Source organism: Centropristis striata, chromosome 13 (assembly GCF_030273125.1).
Source record: "Centropristis striata isolate RG_2023a ecotype Rhode Island chromosome 13, C.striata_1.0, whole genome shotgun sequence".
NCBI classification, from domain to species: domain Eukaryota; kingdom Metazoa; phylum Chordata; class Actinopteri; order Perciformes; family Serranidae; genus Centropristis; species Centropristis striata.
In genome coordinates this window covers 2,507,778-2,535,601 of record NC_081529.1, presented here as the reverse complement: position 1 = coordinate 2,535,601, position 27,824 = coordinate 2,507,778, and the positions used below count along the sequence as shown (strand labels likewise).

Sequence of the window (27,824 nt, the reverse complement as noted above, 5' to 3'; positions counted from 1 at the left end):
AACTAGATCAACTTATGTTCAAAGGAATTTAAAGTAGCCATTGGCAAGTGTAAAGCAATACAGCGTAAACATACAGTAAAGCCTTGAATCTCTTTAAACAGCCATTATTGTCACAAACAATACAGTGACTGACGATCACTGGAGGAAAAATTACAAGCTATTTTGATAATCTATGAATCATTAGAGCAATTTTTCATTGAAAATGTGTTTGGTTCGCCCTCTCAAATATGGAGATTTCCTGCTTTTCTGTGTTTAATATCATATCAAACTGAATATCTTTGGGGTTTGGACTGACAAAACAAGACATCACATTAAATGGTAAATGGACTGCACTTGCATAGAGCTTTTATAGTCTTTGTGATCACTTGAAGTACTTTAACACGACATACACTACCGGTCAAACGTTTTAGAACACCCCAATTTTTCCAGTTTTTTTATTGAAATTCAAGCAGTTCAAGTCAAATGAACAGCTTGAAAGGGTTTAAAGGTAAGTGGTGAACTGCCAGAGGTAAATAAAAAAAGGTAAGCTTAACCAAAACTGGAAAATAATGTACATTTCAGAATTATACAAGTAGGCCTTTTTCAGGGAACAAGAAATGGGTTAACAACTTAACTCTATGGAGTCTTGGGCTATTTTGTCCATTTTTGAATTCTTTTCATGTCTTTGTAAGTCATTTTGTGTCTTTTTTTGGTCATTTTGTGTCTTTTGGTGTCTTTTTTTGTTATTTTGTGTCTTTTTTTGGTCATTTTGTGTCTTTTTTTAATCCTTTAGTCCAACATAAAATGTGATTTTGAATCTTTTTTTTACTTTCAAAACACTATCATGCTCAATAAAGAATTTTAAATGTTGCAAATGTGCATTAATTTCAGAGTACACTGAGACATTAAACTGCATAATTTTCAATTAAATTCTGGAAAAGTTGGTGTGTTCTAAAACTTTTGACCAGTAGTGTATATTGCTCACACACTGATGAAGGCATCATCAGGAGTATGTTAGGGTTTGGTATTTTGCCCAAGGATAACTCCGACCTGTGGGCCGCCATGGTCTGGGATCGAACACCCGACCTTCCGATCTGTGGGCGGCCGATCTACCAACAGAACCACAGCCGTCCCGACTGTGGGAAACTAATGACTAATTGAGAAAGTAATCAGCAGATAAATCTATCATGAAAATAATTGTTAGTTGCAGCCCAAGACAACAGTGCAAGAGTTTGGTGCATGAATCATTAATTAATAAATACCTGAGTTTTATTAAAAAAGCACTTTATTAATCAAGCAGGTTTTTCTCTTTTTCAGAATGGAATGATATGAAAGATCTTAAGTCGAGAGTCCGTCTCCTTTGGAGATGAAAAAAATTGAAGGCAAAATGAATAAAAGCAGACATTTTTAAAAACTCAAAATGAGTTGAAAGTGCTCAGTCCCAGTCCAGCTTTGTTGTGGACGTGTGGGAAAGAAAGGCCTGGCTCAGACTGCTCCAGGTCTGGGCTAGAAAAGCCAACTGCAGACCAGGTTTACATTTCTTGCCAAATTATCATTGGCAACACATTAGGAGGGCGCTGCTTTTTAAAAAAAAAATAGTAAAGCGCCAACCTTCTACAGTAGAGATCAAAGAGAAACATCAGCAGCATCCTCAACCTCCGATGACTCGACAATACAGAGTGTCGCTCCTCCTGGTTCCTCTGAACAGGAGGAGCAAAGCTGGATTGGAGAAGGAGTGTTGGGCAAAGTGGTCAGCACAGGCAGTCCTTGAAGATCATCGTTGGTGTGGAGTGGAGTGGTACGAGCAGTCGTTGTGCTATAGCTTGATGGTGCCAGTGGGCAGGCTACTGTTACACAGTCTGTAGTAGCGAAGGTCATTCACCAGCCGCTGCACGCTTTGAGTGAACGAAGGCAAGTCCTGGAGGAAGAAGAGAAGAGTTGAACAGTCAAAATAAAACACACACTTAGAGGTTCAGCTGGCAAATTCAATAAGATTTGGCAACCTTTTCTGAAATATGTGGAAGAGAAATCAGAGCTGCATGACTCAAGTTAATTAGGACAGCCACAGATCTCATTGTGCTAAGATGACAACCTGCTTAAATACTCTTCAGTATGTACTGTACTTCTCTAATGTTTTTTGCTTGTTTTTTTTGTTTTGTTTTCCTGTAAAATTCTCTCCTTACATACTTAACTTATATTGTCTTAGATCAGGTACACAATGGGCCAAAATTTAAAACTTGAATAAAATAGCAGGCCAACATTGAACAAATAAACCTTTTAATTTATACCAAACATGTTTTGCTTTAACATTAAATATGGAACCAGCAACGCTTATAAACATACAATATATAACTAAATAGTGCAGACATGCAAAATCAAATTTCAATTAAAAAACACATCAATGTCATTAATTTATTAAATAAAAATTAAATAAAAATCGTATGCCTCTTTTCTATTTGCATCCTTCTGATTTAAATATCAAAATAAAGTTTTTCAACAGGTTAATACATTTATAAATAAAATAACACTAATAAATCTAGTATTAGCGGTAAATGCGCCGTATAATACCGGCGGGTCAGCTTTTATAGTATAATAATAATATAATAATTTGATATTGGCTCGCGGGCCAAATAAAATTACACTAGATTGAGTCATCTATTGATCATTATTATTATTATTGTTGTTTATCTATCTATATATTTGTTTTCGCTTTCTGGGGTGGGGATTCTGTTCTGAATGTTCCTGTATGTCTGTGTTTTATTGTGAAAAAACTTAAGAAACAAAGTTTAAAAAAAAAAGTTGAACAGTAACATCAGTTTACAGAAGAAACTGGAGTTGGCCGTGCTGAGAGTGCAGAGAAAAAAGTAACCTATAGGTACGAAGGGTGAGACTGAAAATGTTTTGCCAATACATTTTTTAGGCAGTTTTACATGATGTCATTAAGCAACACATTAATAGTAGCAACGCACCAACTGTAAAATTTTGGGTCAAAACTCATGTTTTTAAGTGGAAAGACACAGCTCCTCCTTCCTATTCACATTGGCTCAGAGACATGAGATCCTGCATGAATTTAGAAAAGATTAGATACACTATTCAGGGATCAGAGAATAAATTCTACAAAATATGGCGCCCCTTCTTGGTATTTTATGAGAAACCTTCAACAATAATTTCTGAGTAGCAGAAGTCAATGCATGTTAGCTCTGAAGGTGTGGTTTCAGTATCATTCAGTTGAGTGGCAGAAAAACAGTGCTGATTAAACATTTTTTTAAAAGTATTTCTTACCCGTTCAAGCTTGAAGTTCCGTGCGAGAACGCCCCGTTGGCTGGAGTCCACACCCTGGCAGCCATTGAGGAACTCTGGCATGAAGGCCGAGTAAAAGGCATCAAAGTCGACAGAGGCCATGTTGTAAATAGCGATGGTGATTTCCTCCTGAAGGAGGTCGTGACTTTTGTGGAGAAGGACCTGCAGCAGCACGTTGATGAAGTGGAAGAGCATCGAGGTCCGGAAAAGCTTCTAAAGCACAAGAAAAACAAGATTTTCACAAACCAAAGTAAATTAAGTTTTACTATAACTCTTATTATTATTTTTTTTTTACATTTTGTCTTTATTTAGAATCACATTTCAATATCACATTACAACAGTCATCACCGTTTTGATAATAGACACTGTGATCCATATTTTCAGATTTTTATAAACAAACGAACGAACAGAACTTGGGGGTGTTTCCATCTACAGTAAGTAGTAAAAAACAGATTAAAACATTTTTTTTAAAAGAAAGTTACACAATATTGAACAAAAGAAGGGCGTTTCGGGGCGATGTACAATCTCCACTTCTCCCAGATTTCCTCAAATTTGGCTTTTTGAAGCCTCACAGAGAAAATGATTCTTTCCATTACAAAAATTTCATAGATGATGTCATACCACTCGTCTATAGACGGGCTGTCTGGCTTAAGCCATTTCCTTGTTATGGCTTTTTTAGCAGCTACACTCAGTATGCCAAAAAGGTATTTTGTGTTTTTATTTGAGGATGTAGAGTGCAGAAGCCCAAAAAGAAATTCATCCCAATTAAAAGCAACGTTTGTCCCAAATATTGTCACCACTTCTATGTAGATCTTACGCCAGAAAGCATTTACATAACTCTTATTTTTATTTAACAAGGTAGCAAAATATATTTTACAGGAGCTATAACTCTTGGGTGTGAGTTGACATTGACATGTTTACAACTGTATGTCTCTTCCTCTAAATGCTGTCAAAGAGCTCTGATATAACTGGTTAACTTCCCCATGAACAATCTGCAGACAGCTAAAGGAGAATGAGTAAAATTTACAACAACTTCACTCTGTGACGATACAGACATGAGAGCTCAACTTACTCTGTGATACAACTTGTGCTTGGTGTTGAGTGACTCCAAATAGGAGAGATTCAGCTTGAATATGTGGATGTCAGGCTGCAGGAAGGACTGTCCAAAAGCCTGGAAGATACATTTCAGCACAAGTCAGGAAGTGACAATAGATTTAATAATAAATGTATGTATGTATGTATGTATGTATGTATGTATGTATGTACACTACCGGTCAAAAGTTTTAGAACACCCCAATTTTTCCAGTTTTTTATTGAAATTCAAGCAGTTCAAGTCAAATGAACAGCTTGAAAGGGTCCAAAGGTAAGTGGTGAACTGCCAGAGGTAAATAAAAAAAGGTAAGCTTAACCAAAACTGAAAAATAATGTACATTTCAGAATTATACAAGTAGGCCTTTTTCAGGGAACAAGAAATGGATTAACAACTTAACTCTATGGAGTCTTGGGCTATTTTGTCCATTTTTGAATTCTTTTCATGTCTTTGTAAGTCATTTTGTGTCTTTTTTTGTCATTTTGTGTCTTTTTTTGTCATTTTGTGTCTTTTTTTAGTCATTTTGTGTCTTTAAGTGTCTTTTTTTGTCATTTTGTGTTTTTTTAGTCATTTTGTGTCTTTAAGTGTCTTTTTTGTCATTTTGTGTTTTTTTAGTCATTTTGTGTCTTTAAGTGTCTTTTTTTGTCATTTTGTGTCTTTTTAGTCATTTTGTGTCTTTAAGTGTCTTTTTTTGTCATTTTGTGTCTTTAAGTGTCTTTTTTTAGTCATTTTGTGTCTTTTTTTAGTCATTTAGTCCAACATAAAATGTGATTTTGAATCTTTTTTTTACTTTCAAAACACTATCATGCTCAATAATGAATTTTAAATGTTGCAAATATGCATTAATTTCAGAGTACACTGAGACATTAAACTGCATCATTTTCAATTAAATTCTGGAAAAGTTGGTGTGTTCTAAAACTTTTGACCAGTAGTGTATGTATGTATTAGCTGTGGTACAATTAGCTAAATATACATTCCATATGAACAACAACTGAAAAAAACAGAAACTCAAACAAAGATCAAGACTTGTTTTGCACCATTAAAAAGGTATGATGATGATGATGACGATGATGGCAACTTTAGCCACATGCATACACACACACCTGCATGGCAGCTGTGAACTGAGCCTCATTTTCCATCGTATCTTCGGCAGCTCCTTTTTGGACACTTGTTAAGACTGACGTTTTGAAGAAGTACCTCCAGTTTTGGTGAAGTATTTGGTATAGCAACTCAAACATCTCGGCCTTGATGTCTGGGGAAGAACGCTATCACAGACAAGGAAGTGAGTGACCAATTGTTATTCAGCAAATTTGAAAAAAAGAAAACAACACCCCAGAAAAAAAAATGCTAGTAGGCAAACAAAACTCAACACACCAGAATGAATGTTAATGCAAGAAGGCTTAAACACCAACTGACCTCTGCCACAACCGGGTAAACCTGCTCCATGCACAGAGAGAGGATGCTGGGGAGGAAGGGCTTGAAAGCCTGGCCGGGCTCTTGCACCACCACCTGCAGGATTTTCAGGAACTTCTGCACCACTCTACACCCTGCACTGCCCTCTTGCAAAATACTGGCTGCCAGCTGCTCCCTGGAGCACATAAGTGACGTGACATTTATTATTTAGAGTGATATACCAGCATTTAGCATTTGCCCCATGCCATTTCAACCTTAATCCAAATAACAAAAACACCTATTTGTAAAGGTTAATTAATTTATTCATTATTTTTTACCTGGTGAACATGCTGAGGAACGTGTGGATGATCTGTCCAGTGAAGGCGACACCCATCTGCACTCGCAACGCCTGAAACAGCGTCAAGAAGAAGGCCAACATCTCATCGGTCACATCTGCAAAAAAACAGAAGAGACAATTAACAGAGCTGGCCAGTCAGACAACCTTTTGAATCAAATCAAATCAAATAGTCTTTATTGTCATTATATAGTTCGCTATACCAGCCATTCTCAACCTTGGGGTTGGGACCCCAATTGGGGTCGCGAGATGATTTCTGGGGGTCGTCAAATCATTTTGGAAGTCAACTCTGTCTCCACTGTGTTAAAGTGTTCATGTGTTTTTGCTCATTTTGTGTTTGTTTTTCAGTAATTTTGTGGTCATTTTTTGTCTTTTTCTGGTAATTTTGTGTCTTTTTTTGCCCATTTTGTGTGTGTGTTTTTTTTTTTTAGTAATTTTGTCTTTTTTTTTGTCATTTTGTGGTCAATGTGTGTCTTTTTGGTTATTTTGTGTCTTTTTCTGGTCATTTTTTGTCATTTTGTGGTCAATTTGAGTCCTTTTTTGCTTAATTTTATGTAATTTTTTGGTCAATTTGATTCTTTTTTTGGGTAATTTTGTATCTTTTCTGACAAATCCCAAATTAGCAAGTTATTACTTTACAAGGAGTCTCTGGCTTGAAGCTGAAGTCTCTGTTACAAAAATATATATAAATGCACAGACAGAGAGATGTTTTAGTTGTTGTCTGCTTCATTATTTGTCCAAAATTCGTCGTATCAACTGAGTTTGTATGATCTGAACTGTGAGATTGTGTTCAGTGAGCGGGGGTCACCGACAACATGCATGTTAAATTGGGGGTCGCGACTCAAAAAGGTTGAGAACTACTGCTCTATACAACGAAATTGAAAGGGCCACTGCATAAGTTGCATAGTTATGACAATCATAACACAAAACAACATGAGTAAAAACATTTTAAAAAATGCCGAGCTAAACAAGGACAAGAACAAGAACAAGGACATGTGATGTAATAAATAAGTATAAAAATAAATAAATGGCTACTTAAAATGCTATAATTTATACATGAGGTAAATTGAGTGTTTTTGCACATATCAATTGTATTGCACATGTCCGTTTTATTGCACCTTTTAATTAATTTATCCTGTGTGGGTGTTGAAGTATTTAGGAATTTTTCCTTTTTCTGCATTAATTATTATTTATTGTAATTTAACAAAACCGTTATCAATCATTCCTATGCAAACAGAACTGGGATTTGTACTGAGCTTGGGACATAGGACTCTTGTTTAGTGGTATTCTAATTTTTTTTTTTTTTTAAGGATATTTTACTGTTTGCTGCGCTGATGAATGCAAAGTCTAAAGAAATAAGGAAACAAACAGCAAGAGAAGCAGGTTGTTTGAACACTGTTATTTCATCAGATTCAGGTTCCTTCACTTTATATCAAACTTTTTTTTGTTATGCTATTCGACACAAAGTAGCTGCATCTATAAATACCAGTTCCTACAATGTGGCACTACAGAACTGTCACTAAGAGATGCAGTGAAATTAAATACATTTTCACAGTTTTAATCTGATTCATGTTCACTTATGTCTTCAGAATCAGCATATTGCCTGTCTTTTCTTTGCTAGTAAAATGGTTTTAAATCTTTTATTGAGTCATCCTGCATTTAGGGGCATTTAGAAAAGTTCATCCAATCAAGTGAGACATCATACAGAACCGCACTTAGAAGATGTACGTGTTTGGATATCAGTGGGCAAAACCTTGATTTTCATTTCCAAAACGATGTGTCTGAGGTCTTATTCATTCACATGTCATCCTCCTTAACTAACAACAGGTTAGGGAGGTGTGTGTTGTATCTTTATTTCATTGATATAGTTATTCATTTAAAAGTCAATTAATGAGTAATTCATGTGTAATACATTTAGTTAAAAAGGGATAAAATATTTACAAGGAGTCATTAATTTCATTTCTGTTTAGGCAAGTTAAAACACTGTGTACAGTGACTCATACAGGCCACAAGGTGGCAGTAGCGTTCTACTCTAGAGTAAAAGGTTTAGAAGAAGTGTTGTTTTTGGAGAAGAAGTCAGAAAAAAAAACATGTTTTCAGTAGTGTTATGCCGTTGTTAGGCCTCAGATAGACTTTAGGTGGGTGAGAGATACTGACCTGGATGCTGGATAAACACTGGGAAAAGGCTGAGGGACACTTGGACAGACTCCTGAAGACTCTGGTAGCAGATCTGACGTGATTTGGTGGATTCCCCAGAAATGCTGTCCACTATGTCTCTGAGCACAGGCAGGGTCTGCTGTATCACTGCTTTCACTGGAGTCGGAACAAGATATTTAGAGAACACGATTAGAGCAGGACAAAGAATGTACAATTTAAAAAAACAGACCAAGAGTAGAAATAAAAAGAAGAGGAGTCAAATACTGACTGTTAACTAGATCAGGTTGCCGTTGAGGAATGTTCACTGTCCCTCTTATTCCCTTATATTCTCTGGTGAGTGCTGCCAGGAGGCTGGCATGGTTGCTGGAGCGAGTTTGCCATTGCTGCTCGTTCTCTGGTAAATTGGGCCAAGGGAGCAGCAGCATGTTGGACAAAGCTCTACACACCAACATGTGAGCCTGAAAACACACGCAAACAGAGTAATTCATGTAAAATTCATGTGTTGATGATGCTCAAAGGACTTACATAAGAAAAACATTCAGTAATCAAACTTAAAAACTAGGGGTGCATCGATCGATCGGTGCCGATTTCCTTAATTTTGCGGGATCGGCCGATTCCTTTACGTCAAACCGATCTTATCTACCTAGATAATAATCCCCCCACCGGCGAAGCAGTGCTCCCCTAAACGAGCCGGAGGCCGGCTCGTTAAGAAGAGCCGCTGTTAGCGGCAGTTAGCTCTGTCGCAGTACAGTGTGTATGTGCTGCTGCGCAGGTTTTGACTTAGCGATCTCTGTTCGTCCCGCCCATAGACTGCCGTGGAAAACCCTGTCCCCCGTTTGTTTCTTCTTCTACAGTTTGTTTCTTCTTCTACAGTTTGGCATCTAGTCTGCCACACTGTATCATCAAATGCTACGCTGCCCCCGTGTGGAAGGTTCCAGTAATACAACTTTTTTTTCTTCCAGATATGATGAACTATTCGATTTTTTATGATTTAATGACTATTCGAATATTCGAAAATCGATGCCCTCCCTAGTTGTCTGTATGTTGTACAGAACAAAAACTTTATTCACTTTATTTATGGTTGCAGTTCTTTTGTTAGGTTGTCCTGTAAATTGTTCAAAAGTTCAATATTTTATTAACTACCTCAGACATTGTGATTTCCTTTATTTGTTAAAGAAAAATACTGCTGTGTTATTGTTTTTTAATATAATAAGATTCAAACATTGAAGGTTCAGCTGTGAGTTATAAAAAAATCGGTCAAAATCGGAATCGGCAGGTCAGGCTTTTTAAAAATCGGTGATCGGCCAGAAAATTGCAATCGGTGCACCCCTATTAAAAACTATGAGTGTATATTGGATAACATTGATATGTACCTCTTGGGGGAGCCTGCGGGTCTGATTCTCTGTAGTAATGAGGTTGAAGATGTTCCGAACAGCTGGCAAAGTGACCAAGAACACCGGCCGCACTGTTGACGTGACGGAAACCATCAGATGACACGCTGACAGCAGCAACTTGTCAGGTACCTGGAGATTCAGACAGAAATAGTGTTGACAGAAGAACCATTTGGTAAGAAAACGATGCATGCTGTTTCTCTTTTCACTGTCTCAGCACAACTCTAAACAGCTTCCTTCACAGTTTTTTGAAATGTCACACAGTAGCTGGAAAGGAGCTTTAAAAGTCATGCAGTACTATTACAGCTAATTACGGATTTATGTAAAATATGTGATTGAATGAGATTGTAACATTTTATCATAATAACACTCAAGCAAGAAGAATATTAACTAATAAGGACCAGAGAAATAAAACGGAAAATAAACACAAATAGAAGCTTCTGTGGTTAAAAATCTCTCACGACATAGTTCCTTCTTAATGAACCACTGTGTCAACAGGAAACCACCATTTTTTTCAGATCAAGTACCCATGGCATGACACTGCACTTTCTTTAAGGTCTTGAACAATAAATCTGCCATGACAGGTGCCCTAGCGATGCCAGAGTACAGTCTTCTTTTGCTAACCATTAGCTATTTGGAACCGTAGATCCAAAGAGCTGATATTTGACACAGAGTGTCCAGTTGTGGCTGCATACATACATACAGACAGATAAAGACAGATACTCGCTCCATTTTACTTAGATTTAACCCTAAATCAAATTCAATGCATCAATGGATTCAAATGAGAGATTTTTCATAAATTATATTTAACCCTTTGATGCACAACATATTGACACCCCTTCTAATGCACAACGTGGGTCAAAAATGACCCTCATTCATTCTTCATGTTATTTAATGCTGCTGTGTGTTTCAGTGCTCTATCTTTTGATATCAACTTATTTTATCATTGAATATTCCAAGTATTCTTTAAATATCTTTTTTGTGATAACAACAGCTCATTATTTCCATTTTGTCTCTCATACTTTATGAAGAAAAAAAGTTTTTTGTATTATTACATAGCTAACTACTTGGCTAAGTAGCTTGCTAAGCTAACAATTTAGCCAAGAAGTTAGCCTAGTAGTTAGCTTAGCAAGCTACTTAGCCTAATACTTAGCCAAGAAGTTAGCTAAGTAGTTAGCTTAACAAGCTACTTAGCTAAAAAAACCCATGTTGTGCATTAGAAGGGTAGTGACTCAAGAAAGTATTTTATTCAAAAATTAATAAAGGAAAACATAAAATTAGGATGTATGATGATCAAAAATAAACTAACTGAGGAAAACCTGGAAAACTGAATGATGAAAATAATTTATTACAAAGATATAGAACATGAAAACTCTGTCGGGTCACTTTAGACCCATGGTGCGCATCAAAGGGTTAAGCATGAATATGAGGCAAGTTACCTTTGCAGTGATGAGTGGGCTACTGGCATCTATTGTAGATGTGATGAGGTTCACAAACTGGCTCTGGTTCTGACTGTGGACCTCACTGTAGAACTGTGCCAGCCAATGAGAGTAGGCTTGCAAAGCAGCAAGAGCCTGTGCATGTCTGAAAACAACACACACACACAGTTGAAGGAGTTGATAAAACACATTTGTTGCTTTTTTCTATAGCTTAACCTAATGTGTTCTAGACAATTTCCCCTACAGTGTGTTTAATACATGTATTGTAGTACTAATTGTATTGTGCTAAGAAGCACTGAAGCACAACATTTAATTGAAATAAAAGGTCAGGTGAAGTACACTAACGGTCAAAAGTTTGGACACACACCTTCTCATTCAATGCGTTTCCTTTATTTTCATGACTATTTACATTGTAGATTCATCAAAACTATGAATGAACACATGTGGAATTATGTACTTAACAAAAAAGTGTGAAATAACTGAAAACATGTCTTATATTCTAGTAAGCAAAGGGTGGTTACTTTGAGGAATCTAAAATACAAGACATGTTTTCAGTTATTTCACACTTTTTTGTTAAGTACATAATTCCACATGTGCTCATTAACCCATTGACGCCTAAAACTTCCTGTAAAACCTCTGGGCGATTTTAAAATAAGCCCCTAAAACCTGAAGTTTTTCTGGAAATTCAACAGAAGTGTCAACGTTTCTACTAAATAATAGATTTTTCATCCTCTGTAGCAGATACAAATGAAATTCAATAAGTATTTGAGAGCTTATACAAATACTACAAAACGACGTATCCGCTTTCCAGGCTTCAATGGGTTAATAGTTTTGATGCCTTCAGTGAGAATCTACAAAGTAAATAGTCATGAAAATACAGACAACGCATTGAATGAGAAGGTGTGTGTCCAAACTTTTGGCCTGTACTGTATGTCCCAGAAATAAAATTGTTCTGTAGCTTCTTAATGTAAAACAGTAGCGCTGTTTTACAATATGGCTGTTAAGTGCCTAAATTGACACATATACACTGACACTGACAGTCAGTTCCTCTATTTTGTCAGTGACGCTGCAAATATTTTACACCAGATGAAAAACAGTGCAGTGTGGTATTGTTACTTGTGACTGCAACTTTTGTAAACAATTGTTCTCATACACAAATAGCGTGACATCCATTTTATCTTCAATCATGTGATACTCACACGTCAGTGAGGTCTGGCTTGAGCACAGAAGGCACAGCGGTCTCCAGGTCATAAAGGCTGGTCTGAGAGCCGTAGCAGGTCACCTCCACCAGTCTTGAAAGAGAAACACATGATTCATTGTGATATCTAAATAGAAACACCAAAGCAGGGGCCAATAAATACCTTTCATTATGCCAGCATTTATAACACCAGGACTGGAGAGTAGTTAGAAACACACTTAAGCACTACTAGGCATTGCATCACCTCAGTTGTTTACAAAATGGGCTATTATCCGGCGCATTTTAAAAATCAACAATACCGCATCAGCAATTAAAACATATCTGGTATGCTACTGTCAAAACTTAAAAATAAAAGGGTCTTTAAAATGATCTTTCCAAAAAGTTTTATTAAATGAGTCCACAAAGAATATGCAAGCTGTAACAAGATTGTACAATACATTGCAAAATCGCAGTTTAACCCTATAAAGCCAATTGTATCATATTTGATACACAAGTTTTTGAGACCTATACATCATCAATGTGATAATTTTTTTCCTGAAAAACCTGAAGTATACAAAAACTGAGCAACAAATTGCACAAAAATACAAGATATAGCAAAATTTATATGCAGGTTCCACTGGTGGATGAGTCATTGCTGCGTGAAAACTTCATATCAGCAGATGTACGATGTTGTGTTATATGGAAAAAAATATTTTGCATGTTTGAGGAAAATGTTAAAAGGAAGTAAAGTCTTAAAAGGTTAAAAATGTTGGGTTTTATATGTTTTTGTTAGTTCAAGAACAAACTGTGAGCAACAAATTGCACAAAAAGAACTGATGTATCAAATATGATACAAATTAAAATCATATATGCCTATTGTTTTTAGATTTTTTTGTTAATTACCTGTCAGCAGGTTCAATAAACACTCCAGTTTAAAAAAAAAAGGAGAATTTTCTGGCAATTATTTAGTGGTTCAGGCTTTATAGGGTTAATATCAGAAAGACACTAACAAGACGGCCATACTTTGGCGACAGCGACACAATAAACAAGTCTCTTTGTGAAAAAACTTTTTCATGTCAAAACGTGACATATCACGACTTTCTGTCACCTGTTGCTTTGAGTACAACCACACAGCTGCGCCAATGCGGCAGATTATTTACATACCGTTAACAGTCCCGGGTGTGACTGTTGATCTGCAGAGCCCTGCCGTGGCTCAAACTAGTAAGTATCCATATTATTATATATATATATTATATCCAATCACAGGACGCGTAAATGTCACGTTCAACGTGAGGCCAGCTAGAGGGCCTTACTGACACAACTCGTGATCTGATTGGCTATCGCAACTATCTATCACCTGTATTTGCCCGTTCACTTACAGTGCACAGACGCCTGCATTGTTGATTCTGAAGGCCCGGGCAGATTTCATACAGCCTGGCAACATAAGATAGCTGAATTCTGATTGGATAAAAACTCTAACCCTTAAAACAACAGCACTGGAAGGAGCATAATATGACATGAAGAGAATATGAATACTTTTAGATATTTAGGGAATGAAAATTAAAAATTAAATTAACCTTTATCATAATTACAATCATGATTTCTGGTTATGTTAGGCCAGCAGAGAAGGCCTTGCTGGCCCTCACGGCCCACCACTGAGATTTAGTAATATTGATTGTAGAATGTATGCCATTAGAAACATGTTGAAAAATAGATATAACCTCATGATTTAGTCACACTTTTTTATTGTTTTGGAAGATTATTTGAGCACTGACCTCTCCACCACTGCCAGGGCATCATTGAAACGTGCAGCAAAAACATCCCCAATGAAATGCTCAGCCAAGCGTCCGACAGCTTGAAGGAGGGAGCTGAGGTCCCTGAGAGAGCAGTGGAGTCGACGGCAGTCATTCTCTGCAGTGATATTAAGCCTCCGACCTGAAAGAAGGACAGCAAGAATTTACTGTATTGAATAACCGTTTCCCCACATGAATGTAGCTCCAAAAACAAATACTTACTTGTGCCGGTGGTGACGATAAACTGCTGCAGCCCCAGGTATACGTCCAAATTATCTTGGAGGACTGGAAACTTGAGAGAGAAAAGAAGAATAAGGAGGAGGCCACTGACTGAGATATATATCACCAAACATCTTCTGACTTGTACTAATAAAACCCATATCCATGCGGAAGAAAGTCAGTTTCTTCTTTTTATATACACTACCGGTCAAAAGTTTTAGAACACACCAACTTTTACAGAATTTAATTGAAAATGATGCAGTTTAATGTCTCAGTGTACTCAGAAATTAATGCACATTTGCAACATTTAAAATTCTTTATTGAGCATGATAGTGTTTTGAAAGTAAAAAAAAAAGATTCAAAATCACATTTTATGTTGGATTAAAGGACTAAAAAAAGACACAAAATGACTAAAAAAAGACACAAAGACACAAAATGACTTACAAAGAGATGAAAAGAATTTAAAAATTGACAAAATAGCCCAAGACTCCATAGAGTTAAGTTGTTAACCCATTTCTTGTTCCCTGAAAAAGGCCTACTTGTATAATTCTGAAATGTACATTATTTTTCAGTTTTGGTTAAGCTTACCTTTTTTTATTTACCTCTGGCAGTTCACCACTTACCTTTGGACCCTTTCAAGCTGTTCATTTGACTTGAACTGCTTGAATTTCAATAAAAAACTGGAAAAATTGGGGTGTTCTAAAACTTTTGACCGGTAGTGTATATATATATTATTCCATTATATAATATATTTTTTTTAAATATATTTTCTTGTCAATGTGTACTACATTCATGCAAACACGTAACATGCATGATACAGAAACGAAAAGAGAAACAGACAAACAAAAAAACAAAAATCTGTCATACTGTCATAACCTCAGAAACCACTCCAATGTGTTTGGGGAAACCGGTTCCAAACAGAAACCAATTGATGGAATCATATTTCAGATTTTATGAAGAATTAAGATTTAAATAACAGTATAATGGCTAATTCATTAGAAACAGCATGTTAGCAAACAGTTTGACTCATCCCTGATATGTGTTTTAATCTGGCGTGTTATTTGAACCTAAATTAAACCAAAACTAACATTAAAACATCAAAACACAAACTGTTATATTATATTATTATATTATAAATAATTAAGCTACTGTAACACGTGTTCTCTTAAACTACATTACAACTAATGTAGATCCATTTTAACTTCATGTCTACACTGTTTCCTCACAAATTAAATTTCCTGTTCCAAAACAAATTCCCCCAAAACTAAGTCGTAGTTATTACTGTATTAGACTTGCTAATATTATCTTAGCATAGAGAAAATGGAACCATCATTAAGTATCATTGTTGTCGCCACTAACCGACAAATATAGCATAATTTATATGTTTTTGGAAAGTGGTTAGAGTGTTCATGGCCTTGTTTGAGGTGACCTGATGCATAATTTTAAATCGGTTTAAGGCAGTACTGCTTGAATGCTTTTGGGAAGCTATAGCATACACAGAAACGTTGTGTATTTTAAGGTGGCAGCCACCAAACACTTTAACACAACAGTGCTGAACATCCACTTCTGCAGCTGATTTGCACCAGCTTGAATTGTAGAAAGGTAAAACTCAAGTGAAGCCCCCTTAAAGCCCGCCCAAAAAATGTCAAGATGACACCAACAATAATCTCTTACCAAAGTAGAAAATGCATGGGATGGGAGCAGCTCCATCACCTTGGCAACCACCTCCAGACTCTGACGCAGGTACCTTTGCCACTCCGTCTGTTGCTATAGTTACCAAATGAAGAAGAACACTGAGACTTTGAAGTGAAGAAACAGCAAACTGTCTTGGAGGTTCATAGGCTAAAGCTAATAATATAACAAATGTGTACAGATACAAAGGAATTAAAGGATGAAGTTCTTGCTTACATCATCATCCAGAGTTTCATCATCCAGCTCCTCCAGCTGGGCCTGATTGTATCTGAACTGGATGCGATTCAGAACTTCCCTCAACAGAAGAACTAAGGCATCTTTGTACCTGTCCAACCATACACACAGATATAAAAACAAGCACATTTTTAACAAAAGCGACAACACATTAGGCAACTTATACACTTGACTGCCTATATCATGCATGGTTGAATTCATTTGAGATCATGGATTATTACTATTTTTAGTTCACTGATGGTACTTTCACAACCCAAGTCCGTTTAGTTAGTTCGAATCAGAGTGAAATTGATAGTTTTGTTTTGTATTTAGTCTGGTTTGCTTTCACAGTGTATAAATATATATATATGAAATTAAATCATGCACAACAATTGTTAAGTTAAAAAGGCTTATGAAAAATGATATGCTAAAAAAGTACAGCTCGCAAGCTGGATGAGGACGTTCTTGTAACTGCCTTCAGTGTTTTGATTTGTTTGTTGTCGTTGTTTTTTTGTTTGTTTTCTTTGCGGGAGTAATAGAAATTCTCAGATCTAAGTTGTTTGATATACTATGGTTGACTAATAAGAAAATAAGTAAATAAATAATAATAATAATAATAATACATATTTATTTGACATTAAGTGGCTATATATAGAGATACAATTTCTTATTTTGAAGTGTTGAGTATCAGGGGAGAGGCCTAGATAAGTATTTTATACTTCAGCCTACTCTCTTTTTTTTCGAACCAAAATGATATAAGGAAATGCGTATTGAATATTAAGTTAACTGGTTCTTATTTCTATCTTATTACTTAAACGGGGCAGATGCATGTATATGTATAGGGCTTTATATACTGTATGTGTGTAAATGTTTATATGTTTATGTACATCTGTTTAATGGTGTCTATGTGAGTATGTGTATGAATATGTATATGCATCTAGCCTACGCTGTTGTAGTTTATGTTGTTTTGGGGGGTTTTTTCGGTTCGAAAAGAAGAATTAATAAAAATGAAAAAAAAAGAAATTAAAATATAAGTGGACCAAAAAAAAACACAGCTGTGTACTAAGGCGGAGGGCTGGAAATATACTTGCACTATTATTTCTAACACTGCAGTGAGCTTCTCCAGATAATCTGAAATTATTTTATAAATGTAAATAGTTTTTGTGGACTTTATTCAGGATCTCCTGTATGTGTTCTTCAGCTCAGATGTCAAGCAAACATGAGACTTCTGCTGAAGTCTCAGTCTGTCCTCTCCCAGTCATGTTGCATCTGTCGCTCTGTGTACATCTCACAAAATGCCTGTGCAGGTAGTAAAAATTCTGCGTTTTGGTTCTTTCTGTAATTGGGTCAGATTACGTTTACAGTGCTACAAACCAAACTCTGGTTCATTTAGAAATGGACTGAGACCCCCTCTCACCAGTGGTCTCGGACCGGAGTCTGCACCAGAATACGATGGAGCATCCACATGCGGCCAAACGAACCGTAACAGGGATTTAACCGCACCAGATTTTGATTGTGTGACAGGTTAAAATCAGGCGGCAATCTCCGTGCCTGAGCATGGAAGCCACCAGGAAGTGCATAAAGCCTGCAATTCACCGAAAATTCCAGTAGGGGGTGCTACGTTTGGCTGCAAAAGAAATCTGCCCATTCATTTCAGTGCTAAATTTGAAAACTTCTCACTTGATTCATAACCTCAGAAAAATTTTTCAGGGACAACATTATGGTCTCAATCGCTAGTAAAAAATCTTCTTCAAGACAATTTGATGTCAATAGTTCTAATAATGGCCCCATTTAGAAGAAAACAGAAGATACAGAATCGTATGATTTGGGGCGTTTCTAGCTTTGATTGACAGGTCACTGACAAGGCGAGCCGTCACCAGGAGAGAAGCAGAGCGTATCCACGGCAACGTGTCAATAAAGTTATATATAACGTTATATAGATAGAAAAGAGGACGTTTAGCGGTGTGGTCTCATAACTTTGACCCTTTCACTGTATTTTCACTTAATGACAGTTTATTTGAACGTTTTGTTCAGTAAAAATGTCTTGTTCAGTGTTTGGTTGGACTAACAGACACTCCAAGGAGTCGCTGCTCAGTTTTCTGAGGTAAGAAAGATACATTTTGTTTTTGTTTTTTTGCTAGCCAAAACTAACATCCCAGTTAATGCTCCAGTTAATGCTAACATGAATTAGCAGCGGCTTCTCTCAGTCGGGTTGCCGGTGTAGAGATGCATGTAGTCAGTGTCGTCAGATCCCTCGCGCTCCGCCACAGTCCAATTATGGTCTGCTCCGCGTATCGGAAACATGATGGCGACGCAAGATGGCGACGAGTGTAACGCTGAACTCGAGGCTTCCAACGGGCAGTCCACAAACCAATGGGTGACGTCACGGTGACTACGTCCATTATTTATATACAGTCTATGGTTAAAATCCAATCCAATCCCCTTTATTTATATAGCACAATTTTAGCAAACACAAGGTTTCCAAAGTGCTGCACAAACAATAAATACATAACACAACACAAAGAGATGTAGTAAACAATAGAACAGTAAGATGCAATAAGATAAAATAAATTAAAAATGGGATAAAAACAAATAAAATAAAATGTAAAATGTACTGCCCGCACAAAATAAAATATGCATGAATACAATAAAAAATAAAAAATCGTAAAATCAACATAAAATCAACACTCTACGTGGTGTTAAAAGCCAACGAGAAGAGGTGGGTTTTAAAAAAAATAAAAGGGATAAATAGACTTTTCTTACCTATTTAGAACACTTTCTCTGTCAGCGAGTCTGCTTTTGATTTTGGTTGTTAGAAAGTCCAAAAAGACACTCCAGATGTCCAAACAGGTAAAGTAGCCTTCATGGGTAGGCTGTTAAAACAACCAGAAGCATAAGGTATCGTCATCTGTCAGAACTCAACACATCCGTGCTGTTCTGCATGTGCTGATGATTGCTTGACACAAATCTCATTACCTGGTTGAAGGTGTACTTGAAAAGCAGGCCAAGAAACTCTACAATTGGAAATTGAGGACTGGACTCAATCCGTCTCAAGTGAACACTGACAAACAGGCGTAGAAAATCTGTGAACTTTTCCAGGTAACTGCAAGATGAAAGAGAACAATCACCAAATAAAACATTAAAGTCGGCACATAACGTCTTGTACTCAGAAGTGACTGCATATACAGTAGTCTTTTATAATGCTACATTACCCAGAACCTAATATTCAACTTAACAATGGACAGGACAATATGACTCAAGTATCTACAATAAAACTTGTGAAAATCTCAAATTGGTTTGATTATGGCCACAGATGAGGCGAAGTGATAAAATGCAGCTTGATGACTGGTGGAGACCAAGGTTATTATAGTTAACGAAAACTAACAAAATAATGAAAACTAGAATTGAAAAAAGATTTTCGTTAACTGAAATAAAAATAAAAACTAGAGTTTTTAAAAAAAACATAACTAACTGAAACTGTATTGCGTGGTTACAAAACTAACTAAAACTAACTAAAATTATAGTGAAAATGTCCTTAGTTTTCGTTTTTGTCAACTTTTTTCATTCATAATTCAGTGTTTCTATTTGAACATGCAACACATGGTAAATATGTTTACTGAGACTGGGATGTTTACACTAGAACCAAAATACAAAACACCCTGAACTGTAAGAGTTAATAACCTTATTGGGGCTGAGATGGATAAAATGGCAAAATTTATTATGACCTCTTTGAATCTGGCACCCAACACATAGCCCATTACAAAAAAACTAAAACTAACACTAAAACTAATAAAAACTAAACTAAAACTAAGCATTTTCAAAAAATAAAAACTAAACTAAAACTAGAAAACTCACTCTAAAAACTAACTAAAACTTACTGAATTTGAAAACAAAAATTCACAACGAAATTAAAACTAAAACTAATGAAAAATCCAAAACTATTATAACCTTGGTGGAGACGTACCTCTCATCAAGTTCCTGTAGGCGGCTCTTGACTGTATGAGCGTTATTCTCTCGTGTCAGCCTCTGCAGGAGAAAGAAGGTCTGCTGGAACATGCGCAGCAGGTACTCCTCAAAATCCACCGGCACACAGTTCTTTGACACAAGCTCGTTGACGCAGGTCATGGCGAGCACACCGAGCCGGGCACGGTCCACTTTGTTGCCCTCACTTTGCTGTCCGTTCCGCCCTCCTCCATTTGAAGTCGGTGGCATTGTCCCAGGGTTAAGCTGGCCATTAGAAGAGGAAGAGTTCGAGGAGATGAAGGATCCTGTTTTGGCCTTTGTCCGAAGATCGCAACCAAAACGTGCAAAATGGAAAATGGATGCCAGCAGGGTGGGTGTGATGCTGGTGGACAGGGGGATCCAGCTGAACAGGTGAGCCAAACACTCCAAAACCAGACAACAGAGCTGGTGACTGTCATTGTCCAGTGCTGCCATGGGCTGGCAAAGCAGCTTAGAGTACTGGCTGCCCTGAAACAAACTGCCCAGCAATTCCACTGATAGATTGAAGAGACAAAAAGAAGACCTGGTTAACACACAACAACACCGTAGAACCACTTTTGGACAGTCAGCTTTCTCAATTAAAGGCTGTAAAATCTGGAATACATTACCAACTGAAATAAAAATCAATAACTAATCCTGAAACACTCACAAAAAACACCAAGTGTTGGCTTAGAGCAAACCAGAGCTGTACCCATTCTTAAAGTCTTATAGTCTTTAGTTTGTTTTTTTTTCTCTGTTATTTCTTTCTTTTCTCCTTATTGTTGTATAGATTTATGATGATTTTAAACTCTAAGCTATATTTATACAGGGTTTATTTTATTTTTTTTCTCTCAGGGTAAATGTATATTGTAATTGTTTGTAATTTTATTCTATTTTGTAGATGGTGTAATTGTATATTGGATTTTTATAGTATTGTGATTTTGTATGTAGTTGTAAAAGCCCAACTACGGACGGGAGTTGAAAATTAGCTGAAGCTATATCTCTATATGCAGCACATCAGATGCATGTCCTGTATCTATGCTAGCTGCATTGTCCCTATCAAATAAAATACATTCAATTCAAACAAACTGCTTGATGAAATATTAGCAAATAAAAACAAGCAACTATTCCATGATTATCATAACATTACTAGTCTTTGCAGTTTAACGTAACTAAAGGACTTCACGCACCACTTTCCCCTGAGGTGGGTGAGGGAGGCGGGGTGGAAGCTATGACGCTGTGTTTGTCCCAGTAGGTCTCCAGAATACCTGCAAAACAAAAGGGGACAAGAACCAGATTATAAACATATACCGGAGATTCACAAAATGATTGATTCTGACTGGCAGCCTGACTTAAAATTTTCGCCAGATTTTATTTTTAGTCAAGTCAAGTCAAACTTTATTTATAAAGCACATTTAAAACAACCGGGGTTGACCAAAGTGCTGTACACAGTTGCAGGAAATACGGTAAAAACTAAGATACTAAAATACATAAACACAGTGCAACAATAGAATAAAATAAATTAAAAATATAATAAAATAAATAAAAAATGTAAATAAAATTTTGTTTTTGCAAGATGTCGACTTAAACTTGATTAAAAGCCAGGGAGAAAAAGTGTGTTTTTAAGGAGGATTTAAAAACTTCAAAAGGTCCTGCAGATCGAATGTGCCAGGGCAGGTTATTCCAGAGCCTTGGGGCTGCTGCCACAAAGGCACGGTCACCTTTGGTTTTGAGTCTGGTTTTAGGGGCGGCCAGTAGCAGCTGACTGGAGGATCTCAATGTTCTGGCAGGGGCGTGGATTTTAAGGAGCTCGGTCAAATATTGAGGGGCTAGGCCATTAAGAGCTTTAAAAACAAACAATAAAATTTTAAAATCTAAAATTTAGTCACATTTGGGCAACATAAAAAAGATGACTTCAACCTCATTAGCTGGTTAATCCATGGACATTTTTCTATCTAATTTAAATTGCATCTCTCTAGATAAGATTATATTTTGCACATCCCTTAGATGCAACACATAATACTGACATGACATATAAAGTACTGTTTACTTACTCGGACTTCTACAGTCATTGTTACATACAACCATGTGCATATATCAACCAGCAGTTGTGCCCAAAACTAGATAGTACTACAGATTGAACAGTAAGAGCGTAAATCTTTACTACTTCTTGTCTGCATCATGTTCTTTTGCTTCTATACTGTGTTAGAATAATTTGAATATTATACTTGTTGAAAATGAAATGTTACTGTCTTCCTCTCTTTTTCCTCTTTGTGATTTTTCTCCAACAGTCATCACAGGTCACTATGCATGCGTAATTCACTAAACCTTGATAATGTCTATCTCTATGCATTTATACTGTATTAATCAGGTAATATGATTTTGATACAATGATTGTGTTTGTGTGTTAATATTGATGTAGAAAACTATGATCACTTTAATTACATATATTCCATTTGCTTAAACTAATTAAGATTCTATAATCACAAAAAATAGTATTGTCTGTCTTATATTTTTTAACCTTTAAAAGAACATGTAGATATTGAAGAACAGTTGGGCTCTTGTTATATTTCTGTAGAACATAACAAGGCAGTATGTTCGTCATAACAAGTTTGTTAGCAGGTCACAAGGCCTTGTCCTGGGTAGCAGTGATTGTGTTGCCCAGGTGGCCTGACGTGTGACAGTATGAAAGAAGACTGGCGAATCAGCGGAGGGGGAAGGCGGGACTTCCTGGAAGAAATCTACCTTCATGATATAATTAAACTATGTTAGTGTGGAACTGGGGTTTTTTGCAGGGGTAGAGACGAGGTTTTCAGACTTCATGACCTGAAACCTGTCTGTGTGTATCAGGGACAGTTAAACTGATTCCTAAAGTGAAGGTACAACTAAGGTAAAGTGAGGTATTTTCCTGTTGGTGTCAGATAATTCACTTTTCAAGGTTTACTCATGCAATTTTTCTAACAACTGAAAGCATCTAACATCTACCTACCAGCAACTACAAGTGGGACATGTCTTTATTTGAGACAATCAATTTGCACAAAGTATTAAAAGGTTTTTCTCACCTGTCAACAGTCCGAGCACTGTCGGGACCTGCTCCAGCAACAGTTTACGCAGCTCGTCTTTCCTGGCGACACTCAGGTCTTCTCGAGGACACGCAAGTTCCTCTGATGTGGTTTTCAACATCATCAACCCCAGTGGAGCCAGAGCTGGGGACTGGATCAGCTGCAGTTGACAAGAGAGCCACAAAAAAACTATATTGATAAAGATTTTAAAAAAAGACTGAACTGTGCCATCTAATACAATAAATATAATTTTATGAAATAAAGCAAAAAGTGTCAATGCTTTGCTTGCTCAAATTAATCTCAAGACAGGATCTAGTGTATGAGGTTTGCCACCTTGTTGAAACAATTTCCTGTGGGAAACTCTGGTACTCCGTAAGTTTATATGATATATTCCTTTCTTTTCTGCTCATAACCTGGTGATATACAGTAAAATGGGAGGTGTTTTTCAACTGCAAAGTGTAGAAACAAATTGCAGATAAAGAAAAAAGTACTTAATTTGCTCTGAATGTTGAACATTCACATTACATTGCATTGCATGTATGTATGTATGCACTATACATGTCCAATCAGCAGAGATGTTACTCTTTGGTCGGCCACTTGCTCTAAAGGAAAAGGAACTCAAATGTATACTGTTGATTTTTTTATTTAAATGTAATAAATGTAATCCAGTGCATTTTATTTTTTGCAATGAACGTAAACTGAATCAGTTCCACTTAGATGATTCAATGCTTGGAAACAACAAAGAGAACAAGAAACATTTAGCATCTTCCTAGGGGTGATAATATAGCTAACACCCAGCCACATCCTCACAGCGTACATGGCTGCTTTTTTTTTTGTAGACTGTGAACTCTAAAGATTACAATGTCCCAAAAGTATGGTATTGTGTTACAAAACAAAATGAAGCAGAAATGCAGTTTTAATAAATTTGAAATCCTAACATTAAAGCAATTCTGTTGTAGTATTGTTGTTTTAATGTAACTTCTGTGTACACTACGACAGAAACTTCTGTGAAGTATCGAATAACATGTCAAAACCACAACCAGTAACTGATAATTGAAACTAACACTAAACTTTTCAATAGCAGAAAAAACAGCAGCAGGGCTTACCTGAAGGGTGTTTGTAAAGAAGTCATGGTAGAACATTGGCCAGTCCTGGCGACCAATGTCCACAATGACTTTGCACAGTTTGTTACGGATAAAATAGGGCACCGATTTGTGCTGAGCAAGTAGGAGTTTGGGCAGACAGCTGCGAATCTCCATCTTGTCGTGCGATGCAACACCGATCCACATCTTGTTCACCAGGTTCTGAAAAGAAAAAAGGCGGCATTTATACAGACAAATAATTCGGGACGTATCTCAATAATCTTTGTAGAGTTCAGAATCAGAATTTCAGTAGAGTGATGATTCATTTATCAACCTTTTTTCACCGCTCACTATGCACATAACACTTCAAATGAAACACCGACATTTAAAGCATACATATCTCAGATATACACTAAAGAAGGTGAAAGTATGTCATCATGAGTCACAGGATGTTCAGCCTTTCTATCCCATGCAGAATGTATGATGCCAACTTATTTTACAGAATTAAAGAAATGAGGCCACAATGTAAAACAAATTCCAGTGCCTATAACACAATAAGGTTTCTCTGTGTACTGTCTTATTTTGAAAGCATCAAAAGGGGAAAGAAGGTTCTATACAGTACCAGGAACTGAAAATATGTCTCCCGAACACAGGACTTACTTCAAATACTGTGAGGCTGTACATCATTACATACTCATTCCGAGTATTGGAGAGAAAGAACAAGCAGTGGCGCCACGCTCCAGTCTGCTGTGCAAAGTTATTCAGCAGCTCTTCTGCAGAAAAAAAAGGAAGTAGGCTTGATCTCTGACAGAGGTGCATAACAATGAAGTAGTTCACATCAGACACACTGAAAGTAGTGCGTCACAACACAGGAAGTGTGTAAAACAGCAACGCAAAAACTACTTTTAATAGAAAGCAAATCATTTCAGGTCACATTAAACACTCTACGCTGACAACCACACCTACACTACAGCATATTTCAGTATACAGCACAAAGTATTTGGGGATCAAGACTTACTAAGGCTAACATGTGTCAACTGCTAAAATAATAAACAGGGTATCACAAATACCATTTTAATCCTCTACATCTAAACCAAAAATTTGCAGATTCTCAAAGCCATTATCATCACAGAAACATGCGTTTGCATACTGTGAAGGGGTTAGTTTCATTTTAAATATTAAAAAAATAGGAGGTTTGCATAGGTGACTGTGTTTATGAAACACCTGATTATGTTAAAAATCTAAATGTTTTTACAGACTATACATTCAAATTCAAGCATAATCCTAACCATGAAAACATAATGGTTAAAATTAAATATTTTCCAAACTTTCAAGGCTTAGTTTGACACCCTTTCCCTTGATTGAATATAAAACTGTATTAACTCACATTTTAAAGATATGTTTTATATCTATTCATTGTTTGAGAGATAAGTCCTATGTTGTCTTGGTAAAAACACACACCTGAAAATACAAACTATGCTCTTGCTTCTGATGTGTAGTTTTAAACAGCCATGCTTACCTATCTCTCTCTTCCGCTCATTGGTTGTGCAGCTGTGAAAAAACTCAGTCATAAGGCTCTCCAGCGCACGCAGTGATGCTTCCTCTGAAGCCTAGAGGATAATAAAAAGGTCAAGTTAAACACAGAACATACATTTAGATTTATCTACTTGACAATTTACATAATCCAAACCACTGGATGCTGTATTTGTGATACAGCCATCCATCAATTATCATGACAAACATCACACTTAGACCAGTATCTGACCATTTGATGAATACAATTTAGCAGTTAGCTTGTCATGTAGCATACATTCACTGCAGATGCTCATAATCATAAGCCTCTCCACGAACAAGAAACCCATTCTAACACTGAACAATCCATTACCATTTAAGTACCTGTCTTACATATATCATATATTTATTATGCATTTATATAGTTGCTAACAAAGAAGGCCTGTATTCCTGTGCAGCTTATACATGAGACCTATTGTATGTTGCAGCTTGCAGGCGTATGTACCATCTTGCTCAGGCAGGTCACTTAGATAGTTGGAAACTTATCTTCACATGTTCATGCCTGCACTGTTTATTAGCTGTTTATTGCACTGTGTACGTTTTAGCAAAATCCCATGACAATGTAGTTCACACAGCTTGGCATTCTGCAGTTCACTACTGCAATCTGACTTGCTCATTTATTTTAGCATCAAGGGTTGCATGACAATTCTAGTCTTGGTCATACAAGCCAACTTAACCCTATAAAGCCTGAACCATGAAATAATTGCCAGAAAATTCAATTTTTTTTAAAACCGAGTGCTTATTAACTTGCTGACGAATTTTGAAAAATAAATAAATCGCATATATGAATTCTAATTTGTATCATATTTGATACATCAGGTCTTTTTGTGTAATTTGTTGCTCACAATTTGTTTTTCTTGAACTAACAAAAACATCAAACAACAACATTTTTAACTTTTCCTTTTTCCTCAAACATGCAAAATACATATTTTTTCCATATAACACAACATCATACATCTGCTGATATGAACCTGCATATCATTTTTGCTACATCTGGTATTTTTGTGCAATTTGTTGCTCAGTTTGTTTATCTTCAACACATGTATACATCAGGTTTTTGATGATGTAGAGGTCTCAAAAATTACTGTATCTAATATGATACACTTGGCTTTATAGGGTTAAGCTGTGATTAAAACAATTACGTTTTATCAGTTGTAATACCACGCTTAGGCAGGTGGATGAAGTTGGGCCCTGCCTGGCATAAACGAAATAGCAAATTGAGACTTTTTATTTTTATGCACTTTATGTGTTTTTATGCACACTGTTCATTGCACCTTATTTGTTTCATAGCACCAACATTTTTATACTGTATATTCATATTTATTCTGCACTGGAATTCTATTCTACTCCTTCTTTAGACACTTTATATTTTATTGTATTTTTATATTTTATTGCTTGAAGTATGCCTAGGTTGTTCTTTTTACTTAATTGTGTTGTTATTGTCTCTGTGTGTAACGCTGCTGCTACACTGTAATTTCCCAGCTTGGGATAAATAAAGTATATCTATCTATCTATCTATCTATCTATCTATCTATCTATCTATCTATCTAGTTCACACAGCTTGGCATTCTGCAGCTCACAACTGCAATCTGACTTGCTCATTTATTTTAGCATCAAGGGTTGCATGACAATTCTAGTCTTGGTCATACAAGCCAACTTAAGCTGTGATTAAAACAATTACGTTTTATCAGTTGTAATACCACGCTTAGGCAGGTGGATGAAGTTGGGCCCTGCCTGGCATAAACCAAATAGCAAATTGAGACTTTTTAAGAGCAGCTCCTGTGTCAGGCAGGTCTGAATTCCTCAAATAAGCCACAACTTGCCGAGGCTCAACACTACTCATTGCAAATATTCTGTTTTGCAAGATGGGCGTCTTGTACCGTGAAATGGCTTAACGAGCTGTCACATCCCGTGGAATAACGTTACCTGG

The 27,824-nt window shown here is 36.5% G+C and overlaps 1 protein-coding gene across 2 annotated transcripts in view; it reads right to left on the bottom strand.

The window, feature by feature from the left end:
• Nucleotides 1–1,246: 1,246 nt before the first annotated feature.
• Nucleotides 1,247–27,824, bottom strand: part of xpo6 (exportin 6) — a 27,513-nt gene continuing 935 nt past the window's right edge. For both annotated transcript variants that reach the window (XM_059348507.1, XM_059348508.1), the window contains 23 exons: nt 25,842–25,932; nt 24,983–25,095; nt 24,347–24,544; nt 23,241–23,400; nt 21,369–21,446; nt 20,162–20,693; nt 19,174–19,300; nt 18,961–19,070; nt 16,201–16,309; nt 15,967–16,059; nt 14,296–14,365; nt 14,056–14,215; nt 12,303–12,395; nt 11,104–11,248; nt 9,647–9,796; nt 8,542–8,731; nt 8,274–8,429; nt 6,100–6,214; nt 5,786–5,957; nt 5,473–5,634; nt 4,352–4,450; nt 3,262–3,492; nt 1,247–1,897 (listed from right to left, as the gene is read on the bottom strand). In XM_059348507.1, the coding sequence (XP_059204490.1) occupies nt 1,796–1,897; nt 3,262–3,492; nt 4,352–4,450; nt 5,473–5,634; nt 5,786–5,957; nt 6,100–6,214; nt 8,274–8,429; nt 8,542–8,731; nt 9,647–9,796; nt 11,104–11,248; nt 12,303–12,395; nt 14,056–14,215; nt 14,296–14,365; nt 15,967–16,059; nt 16,201–16,309; nt 18,961–19,070; nt 19,174–19,300; nt 20,162–20,693; nt 21,369–21,446; nt 23,241–23,400; nt 24,347–24,544; nt 24,983–25,095; nt 25,842–25,932 (3,456 nt within the window). In that variant the 3' untranslated portion in view covers nt 1,247–1,795. The remainder of the gene's footprint in view (nt 1,898–3,261; nt 3,493–4,351; nt 4,451–5,472; nt 5,635–5,785; nt 5,958–6,099; nt 6,215–8,273; nt 8,430–8,541; nt 8,732–9,646; nt 9,797–11,103; nt 11,249–12,302; nt 12,396–14,055; nt 14,216–14,295; nt 14,366–15,966; nt 16,060–16,200; nt 16,310–18,960; nt 19,071–19,173; nt 19,301–20,161; nt 20,694–21,368; nt 21,447–23,240; nt 23,401–24,346; nt 24,545–24,982; nt 25,096–25,841; nt 25,933–27,824) is intronic.